The 11763-nt window shown below is 54.1% G+C and overlaps 1 protein-coding gene across 1 annotated transcript; it reads left to right on the forward strand.

The window, feature by feature from the left end:
- Window positions 1–10396: 10396 nt before the first annotated feature.
- On the forward strand, window positions 10397–11545 carry SDHAF1 (succinate dehydrogenase complex assembly factor 1). Its single transcript, XM_033413788.2, has one exon. It carries the CDS (start codon window positions 10511–10513, stop codon window positions 10865–10867), a length of 357 nt encoding a protein of 118 aa, XP_033269679.1. The 5' UTR covers window positions 10397–10510; the 3' UTR covers window positions 10868–11545.
- Window positions 11546–11763: the final 218 nt, after the last annotated feature.

Raw genomic sequence — 11763 nt, forward strand, 5'->3', positions numbered from 1 at the left:
CGGCCACTGCCGCGGCTGCCACCTTGGCGGCCAGGTGGCCTGCAAGCCCTGCCGCGCAGCCCGGGGGCAGCCCAGGCCTCTGCCTCGCCTCGGGCGAGCTCTATTACCCCACCTTTGAGGGCGTCACCTTCCACCTTCTGGTCGCCAGCACCTATTCGTTGGTGAGCACAGGCACGAGTGGCCCTTCGAGGTGGTACCGGAGATAGGCTCACGGATGCCCAAACTCCGTCACGTGTTGCTCCGCACACAAGGCCACCGCTTCGGCCTCGACCCGCTGCAAGGATGGGGATGCGTCAGGGTGAGCTCCTGCCCTGTGTCTGCCACTTCCCTCCCATTCCCTCTTCACCCCAGCACACCCACCCCACCTGTCTCTCCCATCCTCCAGTCTTCATCTCCGAGTAGTTTTTCCTCTGCCTGGGTTTCCCTGCACCTTCCCATGCTCCCCAACTACCATCACCTTTTCCCCACTCCAACCCAGCCTCCCCTGACCCTGGTTGCTGCTTGCCCAGACGCCTTCCCTGCGTGCCCCTCTCTCACCACTGCCCTTCCTCTGGCCTCTCATCCCCTCTCCGCCTCCTGCCCCCCGCATCTCCCTCCTCTTCCCTGGCTCGACAGCCCTCCACTGCCTCCCCATCCCCCAGTCCATGGATGCCCTTTAGGTCTGTCTCCTGTCCTCCTCTCCCCTCTCATCCTTCACCTGCATGCCCACCCCACCACTCTCCCTCCCCTCCCTTCCCCCACCTCCTGTCTCCACAGGCGTCCTCCCCCTCCTCCGGCCTTCCTCCTACACAGCACCCACTCCCAAGCCCACAGCACCCACTCCCAAGCCCACAGCACCCACTCCCAAGCCCACAGCACCCACTCCCAAGCGCCGCCCTGAACGCCTCTCCCCTTGACTCCTCTCTCCCCCTTCCTTCACCTCCTCGTCAGTCCGCTCACCCCTCTCACCCCTCTGCACTCTCCCCTGTTCTGGCACACCACCTCTCTCAGCCTTTGCACACACACCACCACTCCGTCTTCTCCCTGATGCTCCCCAGGCCCTGATATCCCCCCTCACTCTAGGCCTCCTTTGGCTGCCTGCCCTTCCCACTGACCGGAGGTGGGTGCACACCTTCGCGTGGCGGGGGCGCCGTCTGTGGTGCCCGTGGCTTGGAGGCCAGTGGCTGCTCTTCCAGTGCAGCTCCCATGTGAGCCTGCCGCTGCCTGTGACCTCCTGCAGCTTCCCATGCAGCCTCTGGGGCAACTTCAACAGCAACATGACAGATGACCTGCAGCATCCGAGGCCCGGGTCTGTGCTGCGCTGTGTTCCTGCCCAGATGTCAGCTGTCCAGCAGCCACTGAGGACAGGGGCGCAGACTCAGCACCTGCGGCCTCCTGTGTGAGCCCAGTGACCTGCTGGTACCCTGCCACCCATGCCTGCCGCCAGAGCCCTTCTTCTGGGTCTGTGTGGCCGACAAGGGCCCTGCCCACAGGAACCTCAAAGTGCTCTGTGCCTGCCTGCAGGCCTCCATGGCCGCCTGCCAGACGGCTGGTGTCAGTGTGCAGCCCTGGAGGGCGCCTGGCTTTCGCTGTGAGTCATTGCCGGTGGGGTCGGCAGTGCAAGACCATGTCTGGTCTTCTGTCATCCCACAGGTGTTAGTGGAGGACCAGCATGTGCCAGGCCCACGAGGGAGATACAGCGCCAAATAGGACAGAATCCTGCACACATTCTTGTTGGGAAAACAGATCTTATCTCTTAGCTACATTTACAGAGCACCCATTCTATATCAGACCCTGTGTTGAGACAGTGGGTCTCAAATTATTGTCCCTAGACCGGCAGCATCAGCAACACAGGGTTTGTTTACAGTGCAAACTCTTGCCCTGCCCCAGATTTACTGCATCAGAAACTCTGGAGGGTGTGGGACCGAGCAACGTTTTGTAATGAGCCCTTCAGGAGATTCGGATGCTAGGCTAGGTTTGAGAACCTCTGTTTGACCTGCTTTAAGTCAGCTCACTCCATCTTTGAACCGCTCTAGGAGATAAGGACAATCATTGTCTGCTTTCTACGGTGAGGAAACTGAGGCACAGAGAAGCTAAGTACTTCCCTAGATCTCAGCCAGTAAGCAGCAGACCTGGCCTTTCCACCTGGCTCCAGAATCCTCCTGGCCCTCTATGCTTTAGTATCTTTCCAACAATAATGTAAAAATAGTTCCAGTAATAACATGAAAAGAGCAGCTGACTTTATTGAGTACTTGCTCAGTGATAAGCCTTGTTATTACCTTAACTGATTCTCGCAACAGCCCCATCAGGCAGGTTTTTTTTTTTTTAAATTTATTTATTATTTATTTTTGGCTGCATTGGGTCTTCGTTGCTGCACACGGGCTTTCTTTAGTTGCAGTGAGTGGGGGCTACTCTGTTGTGATGCGCAGCCTCATTGCGGTGGCTTCTCTTGTTGCGGAGCATGGGCTCTAGGCATATGGGCTTCAGTACTTGTGGCGTGCAGGCTCAGTAGTTGTGGCGCACGGGCTTAGTTGCTCCGTAGCATGTGGGATCTTCCCGGACCAGGGCTTGTGTCCCCTGCATTGGCAGGCAGATTCTTAACCACTGCCAGGGAAGCCCTATCAGGCGGGACTCTTAGTGGCAGTGTCAGAATCCCAAACTGGGGAAAGAAAAAAAAGGACTTGAAGCACATGTAACTGCAAAGACAGAGGGTATTTCTATTTTCAGGCTTAGCTGGATTAAGAATTTTCAATTGCAGTTAGAAGAAATCTGTTTCTCTCCTTCTCTCTCTTGGTGTCTCTTCTGTGTCTTGGACTTCCCCTCCCTCCTCTCTCTGTGTTAGCTTTATTCTCAAGCAGATTCTTCCCTTGTGGTAGCAGCAAGGCTTCTGCAACTTCAGGCTGACAATTCTACCAGCTTCAAAGCCCTCTTCCAAAATGGAACACCCTTTCCCCACTGGCCCCAGCCAAAGTCCTAGAGTCCCTACCCATAGACTTTGCTTGACCAATTATTGGGGCCAAAGGAGAGAGGAATAATCTGATTAGCCAGCCCCGATTCCTGTACCCACCCCGGAGCCTGGATGTGGAGTCATCTCAACCTACATGTTGAAAGTAAGGATGGGTGGCTGTCAAAAAGGAGGTATCATTATCAGAAGGGTGGGAGGACAAAAAAGACATCCACTACTAGAGTTTACTGACAGGTTCCGCACAGGCCCAAACAGGTGGATAAGAGGTAGGATCACTTGGTGGCTCAAGAGATGGTCAACCCTTTCAGTAGGGGCTGGGAGTGGTGGGTGGGGCAAAACCCCAGAAGACAAAGAGCAGAGAAGCCATGTCAGTCGTATCTAGGACCCATTAAAGTAGCCAGCACACGACGTGGTATGTAGACACTGCTCAGTCGTTGCTGGTTATTATTGCAGATATGATTAATCCACGGGGGAGGTCTCTCAAGAAGGATGCAGCCTCAGGGTGCTGGTGGGATGGACGGTAGGCCCCTGGCTTGCCTGAGTCTGACAAGCTGCCTCTTCCCAGCCATGCAGTCTCCCCCCACCCCCACCCCCGTCCCCAAACACAGCCTCTACAGCTTGTGTGGAACCCCTGCCCCGTGGCCTGTCCGTGTGTTCAGGAGGTGCAGCTTCCCACTCCCTGAACTGAGGGCTGCAAGTGTGATGATGGATTCTTCCAGGCGTGGGCTGACTGCGTCCCTGTGGACCACTGTTGTTGCCTCCACAATGGCCAATACTTCCCTGTGAGCACATCCTCTTGGGTTCTTGTTAGGGTTTCACTTGGATCCTTCCACTTTGCCTTTGATTCCGATGCACTTCCTTGAATGGGGCTCATGTCACAACCTCTAGACGCCCTTCCTTTTAGTACCACGTCCCCTTTCACCCTCCCTCCCTTCCTCCACAGCCTGGCCAGACTATCCTCTTAAAGAATTGCCCCTCCTATACCTGCCAACTGGGGGACAGTGTGACCTGCAGCTGCCCTACAAAGTAGGTTTGTGGGTCACAGATGGACCCCTAGGCTGTCAATTGCAAGGTGACCAGGGCTGTGGTCTGAGGGGTCAGAGATTGGGGCATGACTTCTGGGTCTTGGGAAGGAGGGAACTGGTGACTCAGACTCCTAGGACTCTTGGGTCCCTGACCCTCTCTCTCCCCCACAACGACCTTGGCCCCTGCTCTGAGACCCATGGCCTCACTGCTGGTTTCCCCACCATTGCTCCCCGGCCCCGGTCCCCAGTGCCCAGCTAACTCCCGCTTTGTCCCATGTGGCTCTGCATGAACAGCCACGTGTATCAACCCCTCAGCCCCAGAGCATTGTAGCTGCCCCCGTGCCCTTACCTGCCTGTGCCTGTCTGGTCATCTGCTGCCTTGGAGGGCTGATGCATGCCCCGTGCCCACCGCTCCTGCTTCCTGCACCAAGGCTGCACTTTCTGGACAGACAACTGTATTCAGCATGGCCACTGCCTGGCCACTGGGGCCCTGGTAAGCAACATGCCCCAGTGACGGCCTGAGAAGTGCTGTGGTCATTGCAAGGCTGCCACAGGTGGCTGGTATCCCTGCCTGTTAGCCTAGTCCCCACCCAGCCCCACTGTCCTGGAGGAGCCGCTGGTCTCCACTGCTACTGGAGACTTCCACTTGCGCACATTCGGAGGAGCCCACTGTGAATCCCCGGGCTCCTGTGTCTACCGCCTGGTGGGTCTCTGTGGCATAGCCCATGCCAACCTTGACCCCTTCAGTCTGGATTTGATCCCTTTTCTGCAGCCACATGGCTGCACCAAGGGCCAGACCCTCTCAGCCAGTCTGATACTGGACATGAGTCTGAAAGATCTCAACCACATCTGGGTGAGGTTTCTAAGGTCCACACTGACCCACCACCCCTCACTGTCCCCACTACCCTCAGGTAACCCATAGTAACCCCTTTTTCCTGCTGGTGCCCCCATTATTGACTTTCCCACTGGTCCTGAAAGATATCTACTCCAATTCCCTAGTGGCCCTATTCATCCCCTACCAATGGCTACTGACCCCCCTCTCCTCATTGACTTGCTTGTTGACTCCTTCCTACTGACTCTCACTTGTCATTATTTACCACCCTTGAGACTCCTATTACCCTCCCATTAACTCTCCTTTGAGTCCTCATTTGACTCCCTAATTGACTCCCCTTTAACCCACAGGCTCAGCCCTGACCTTTGACCCTCCCTTTCACCTCCCCATTTAACATCCCCTTAAGCCATTGCCTCCCCAAGTGATGCTTCTATTGTTATATCCACTTGCCCATTAACCCTACTTACTGCCCTGTTGACCCCACCCCACACCCTTCCCCATTTATCTGTACTGAGCTATCTATTTGACACTCCCAGGGATCCATGACTGGCCCATTAATGGCCCCATTTACACCCCTGTGGAGCTCCCCATTGAGTTTCCTAGTGATACTGACTCCTCCATTGAATTCTTGGACCTTTCTGTTATCCTAATTCAGCCTCTTTGACTCATTGTCTCATTCACTGAGACTTTCAAAGTGTCCTATTAATTCATCGACTCACCTTCTGACTCCACTCGAATTTACCCACCAGCTGAGTCCTCCCATTGCCACCCAAAGCCATCTAAGCCTTCTCTTGACCCTCAGTGATGCATGGATTTGTCCATCCACTTCTTCCATTTGCCCTCTTCATGATCCTCCCCTTGATCTCCCACGGACCCCTCCCTACTGACTCCCTAATTATCCTTTTTACCCCTCATTGATCTTCCATTGACCCCTCATTAATTCTGACGATCTAGTCACTCTACCATTGATTCCTCATTGGGTTCTTTATTGACCCTCCATTTAGCCTCCAACTGACCTCCCACTGTAGTCTCTTTTGATCCCTAATGACTAAACCCCCGTTAACCAACCAGAATGTTCTCCTTGATCCCTCTCTGATCCTTCATTGACATTTCCAAGAATGTCTGCTGACAGCCACTACCCCCTTCCCTGGCTGTTCTCCCCTCCCGCATTCCCCCCCTGGAGGTGGTTGGAATTCTGGAATCACCACCCTTCATTCACAGCTGCCGCCTCCTCGCCTACCGCCGGGGATGCCTGCCCTACGCGTGTGCCCCACGGCGTCCGCTGCACAGTCGGCCAAGCCCTGGTCGCCTACATTGTCACCTGTCAGGCTCTGGGCGTGCGCCTGGGCCCTGGAGGACGCCTGAATTCTGCTGTGAGTGTGTGGGGCTGGCTGGAGATAGTGGGCAAAGCTCTGGAAACTCAGATTTGGGCCACCAGAGGACGGACGCTGGAGGACCAATGGAGAAGTTTAAGCCTGGGTGAGCGGGGGCCAGGTGAAGAAGGGTGGGACTTGAAGAGTTAAGACTACGTTTGAAGAAGCAGCCAGACCTGGAGGGACAGCAGTTTAACAAGGTCTTTCTGTTTTTTGTGCCTGTCTCTTTTTCTCACTGTCTGTCTCCCCTTTGCCCCACAGCCTACACTGCAGGCTCGCCAGGAGGCTGGGATCCCCGTGATACCCTGGAGGGGTCCCCAACTTTGCTGTGAGTGCTCTGGTTGGGTCTGGGATGCATGCCGGGCAGGTTGTGGGCTGGCAGGAAGAGCCCTCTCTCCTGACAGAGATCAGAGAAGACCTGACATAGATGGAATTGGCTGGAGAGTGTGTGGGAGGGGCATCCAAGGGAAAGGAAACTGTAATTGCAAAGTTGTGGAGGTTGGAAAACACCAATGGGAAGCTAGCCTGACTGGATGCAGGAGGCAGTAGGACTGGAAAAGGAAACTTGAGTACCAAGCACTCACCTTTGCCATCCACCTGCAGCCCTGACTTGTCCACCTGAAGCCACTACAGCATCTGTGCATGGACCTGTCATGGGGGCTGTGTCCCACCTCTCAGCCCTGCTCACTGTTCTACCCAATGCCATGAGGGCTGTGAGTGTGACCCTGGTCTCATCTTTGATGGCACAGACTGTGTATCCCAGGACCACTATGGCTGCTTCCACAGTGGGTGCGACATCCCTGTCAGAGAGGCCTCCAGGCCTGGGTGGGTAGGCACAGAGTCTCCCGTACCTCATCATAAAATGTTCCCTGAAACACACCATATCAGTAAGACTTTCAGCTGTAACTGACAGAAAATGATGCCAACTATCTTAAATACAACAGGGAATTTATATCCTTTTATTTGTGTAAAGTTGAGGCCTTCAGACATGGCTGGATTCAGGGACCCAAATAATGTCACTAGGACTCAAGTTTCCATCTTTCATCCCTGCCTTTTCCTTTTTCTGCGTTAGCATCTATATTAAGTAGGCTCTACATCCAAATGCTATAACAGAGGCTCAACATTACAGGGGCTTAAACTTGATAAAAGCTTATTTCTCATGAACAATCCAAGTATAACCAGTTTGTTTCCTCCCAGTCAGGAACACAGGCTCCTTCTATCACACGACACAGCAGGGGTCAGCTCCTGGATTGCAGGGTTGAGGAATGAGACAGCTGGAGACAGCAGGTATAGACACCTCTCTTGACAAGTTGTCCATGCAGGAAGGGGAGAATAAAGATCAGCTAGAAAGTTCCAGAGGGCAAAGGTATCTTAGAATTGATGATGATGACGATGATGATGATGATGATTTTGAGATGGGAGAAACTCAGGGATGTTTAAGTGCTGATGGGAAGAAGCCAGACAAGGAGAGGATGGAAATCCAGCAGGGAGAGATGCCAGGGTGGAGGATGCATGGCTCCCCAAGGAACTTGGAAGCAGGAGAGCAACAGGAGAATTGAAATTTGGGCAGGCAAAATGGATAGTATTTCTAAGTAAGAGGAAAACAAACCTGAAATCTCATGATGAGAAATAGAAACATCAGTGAGTTCAAGGTTAATTGTAGGAGTGGGAGGATGGGCCAGCAAGAGAACAGCTGGGTATCTGCCACAACCTGGCAGGTAAACTAAGCCAGAACCTTTGCTTAAAGGGTCAAGAAACCCCCACTATGTCTCTTAAACTTCTAGTATAACTTTGGGTAAGTGACTCAACCTCTCTCTGTGCCTCAGTTTGCTCATCCACAAAAAGTGGTGATAAGAGTGGTGCCCACCACATAGGGTAGCTGTGAAGATACATATAAAGTGCTTGGGGGACTTCTGTGGTGGCGCAGTGGATAAGAATCTGCCTGCTAATGTGGGGGACACGGGTTCGATCCCTGGTCTGGGAAGATCCCACATGTCATGGAGCAACTAAGCCCAGGAGCCACAACTACTGAGCCCGCGTGCCACAACTACTGAAGCCTACACATCTAGAGCCCGTGCTCCACAACAAGAGAAGCCATCACGATAAGCCCACACACTGCAACAAAGAGTAGCCCCCACTCGTAGCCCCCACTCTCCGCAACCAGAGAAAGCTGGCGCCAGCAACGAAGACCCAACGCAGCCAAAAATAAATAAATAAATTTTTAAAAAAATTAAGTGCTTGGTATAAGTAAGTGCCCAGTAAGTATAAGCTGTGATTGCTCTTGCAGCCATTTTTATATTATCTTTGGTGAGGCAGTATGTATAGCAGAGTGGTTAAAAACACAGGCCATAAAAATCAGATCCCTGGGGTTTGAAACCTGGCTCTGCCACTTACCAGCTATGTGAACCTGGGCAGGCTACGTTACTTCTCTGGCCTTGGTTTCCTAAGAGGCAAGAGGCATATGGTCCTGCAGATCTACCTTGTCAGAGTGTTGGTGAGGATTTAATGTTACTTAAAATATCAAGTGTTTAGGGACTTCCCTGGCAGTCCAGTGGTTAAGACTCTGCCTCCCAATGCAGTGAGCGCAGGTTTGATCCCTGATCGGGCACGGCCAAAACTTAAAACAAACAAAAAATGTTTTAAATATTCACTATTTTAAAAATAAACTGTTTTAAATATTCACTATTTTCAAATAAATGTATTACATAATATAAATTAGGTGACAAGATATTAAAATAGCATCATATTATATTGCATATTTTATTAACATACTGTGTCATACATTATCTTATAAATAAAATATTAAAGCACTTGAAAGAGTGCCTGGCACAGAATAGTGCTCAGTAAACAGTTACTAGATTATGAAGACACAGGTGAGAGAGATGTGACAGGATCCAAAGGCTTTTTTTTCTCTCTCTAAATCTCCCTTTTAAGAAAGTGTTTATTACGGAAAATTTCAAGCATCACAAAAGAAGAGAGAATAGTGTTATGAAACCCCATTACAGTTACAAATATTTTGCCACTCTTGCTTTCTTTTCCTCTCACTCTTTGTCGCTCCGCGGCATGTGGGATCCTCCCGGACCGGGGCACGAACCCCTGTGCCCTGCATCGGCAGGGGGACCCTCAACCACTGCACCACCAGGGAAGCACCTCCTCTCGCTCTTTTTGTTTTGTTTGTGCTGGAGGATTTTAAAGCAAATCCCAGACCTTATTCCTCTAGCAAAGACCTGGATATGTATTTCTGATAGAGACACCGAGGGGATTCATAGCGGTTTCAGATCTCCCGTTTGACTCCCAAACTCCGACCCTCTCCCCAGTCCCTGACCCGCCTCCCTTCTAGCATAAGAACCCACGCCCAGCGCAGCTCGCCGCCCAGGTGTGCCGGGTCGTGGTCGCACGCTGGGCGGAGGGTTCCGGGTTATTGTCCAGCGGCCCCCCACGCTCCGGGTGCTGGTAGGGTCCGAGGGGGTCGTGGCATTGCAGGCCTCCCAGCCCTACGAGTACGCCTCCGCGTAGCCTGCGGGGACTCTAACGGAATTGAGGCTGACCTGATACTCCCTGGACATCGGGGTGCCAGCCTAGTCGAAATGTGCCATGTGGGCTGGACTCTGGACTTCAACAGCTGGGGAGGCCGCTCCCTCTCCTACCCTCGGACCCGACTCATGTCGGTAGAGGGCGCTAAGAGCCCAACTCCCTGCGCTACAGGCTGCGTCTGGGGGCTTACAGCCCACACCATCTCTCACGCCATCTTCTCAGCACCGAGAAGCTTGTCCTGCCGGCTGTGACCCAACACTTCACCGCGTGACCCCGTCCCTCTGCCCATCCCCAGGGTTGGGACCCTCGACGCACACCTGCTCTGCGGGTGGGAACGCATGGAGCTTCCCGAGATTGCTTTAAAAAATAACTGAGGACAAAAGCATGCCTGTGCCTGTCTTCTCTCTCCCAGTGCCCCCAGAGCCCTGAGGCTCACAAGGGCTCCAACCTCTAGCTCTCTCCACTCGCAGGACCCAAGAGTCAGGTCAGGATCCCCTGGTCCCTTCCGACCCCAAACCTAAGAGCCTCAGCGCCTAGCGCCCTCCTCATCCAGGCCCTCAGAAGTACCGTCCTCTAAAGGACACTGATTTCCTGTGGGGCGGGCCAGTGAACCAGAAGCTCCGCCCCTTACTCACAACATTGTGACGTAGCAGCAGCGACAACCTATGGGACGCGACGGCGCCGCAAAGCTGGGGGTGGGTGGCGGAAGCGTCAGTTGTCGCGTTTCACCGCTTCGCCCAACTGTGCTGCAGCGCCACTCGGTGGGGCGTCCGCTGTGTGAGCCCGCGGCCCAGCTGCTACCATGAGCCGGCACAGCCGGCTTCAGAGACAAGTTCTGAGTCTGTACCGCGAGTTGCTGCGCGCCGGGCACGGAAAGCCGGGCGCCGAGTCGCGGGTGCGGGCCGAGTTCCGGCAGCACGCCCGCCTGCCACGCTCCGACGTACTGCGCATCGAGTACCTGTACCGCCGCGGACGGCGCCAGCTTCAGCTGCTACGCTCGGGTCACGCCACGGCCATGGGTGCCTTTGTGAGTACGCGGGACCCGACTGAGGAGTCCCCCGGCGCGGGGGCCCCAGGAACCCCACCTGACGAAGGTGACGGCCCAAGGAGACCGCTGGACAGCATGGGGGTACCGAAGACCGCGCCGGATGGACGGTGACCGTCACCCGGTGGCTCAGGGGAACCGGGGGCCCGCCCGACTGCGTGGGGGGACCGGGGAACCGGCCTGATGGAAGGTGAGAGGTCTTGAGAGACCAGATCGACAGATTGGGGGAATTGAAGAGCCCTCCTGGCGACGTAGGGTGCGATGGCGAGAGATGCCCGACTTTGTCCGATGTATGGTAACGGGTCAAACTTACCCATGAGGGCTTGGGGCAGCCTGGGTCGCTGGCTGGCTGGACTGTCAAGCTGAGAGCTACTTACCCGAAGGCCTTGGGGAGCCAGGACGCCCCGCTGTTGGACAGAAAGAGACAGACACGCCCTTCTCTAGACCCGGGAGAACATACCACTCCTGGCTCCTCAAGGAGACTCCCTTCGTTGTAACTATGAGGAGAGCAGACTTTTTTGCTGAGGACTTTGGGAAGATGCCCTGATGGCCGGTGAGAAGCCTGAAATCCCCTTAGAAAAATCTTTCGCCCATTGTGACAAACTAGGATCGATGAGGAAGCGGGTAGGGAGTCTCTCACCCCAGCTAATCAGTTAAAGACCCCCTCAAGACCTCTACGTGATACTTCTGAGGGGGACTCCCGATTCCTGCCCCTTTCCCTGCTCAGGACTATTGGACAAAAAGGCAATAAAATTGGGGATGTGCTTACTTCCCTGTTGGTGGTCTTAAAGATTTAATGTTTGGGGGGATTTTTGAAGAGGCACACACACACACATACACACACACCAACTAGTGACCCTCTGGCAAGGGATGGGTGTGGGGAGCTGTCTCTTCCCCTCTGGAGCCCTCTAGAATGGCAGGTTGGTTGGAGCAGCATAGTTCTCTCTCCTGGGCAGATCCATGGAGGGGACCCAGCCTGGCTTGACCCCAAAGAAGCCCCAGTAGACTCC

Source organism: Orcinus orca, chromosome 20, assembly GCF_937001465.1.
Source record: "Orcinus orca chromosome 20, mOrcOrc1.1, whole genome shotgun sequence".
Classification (NCBI taxonomy): domain Eukaryota; kingdom Metazoa; phylum Chordata; class Mammalia; order Artiodactyla; family Delphinidae; genus Orcinus; species Orcinus orca.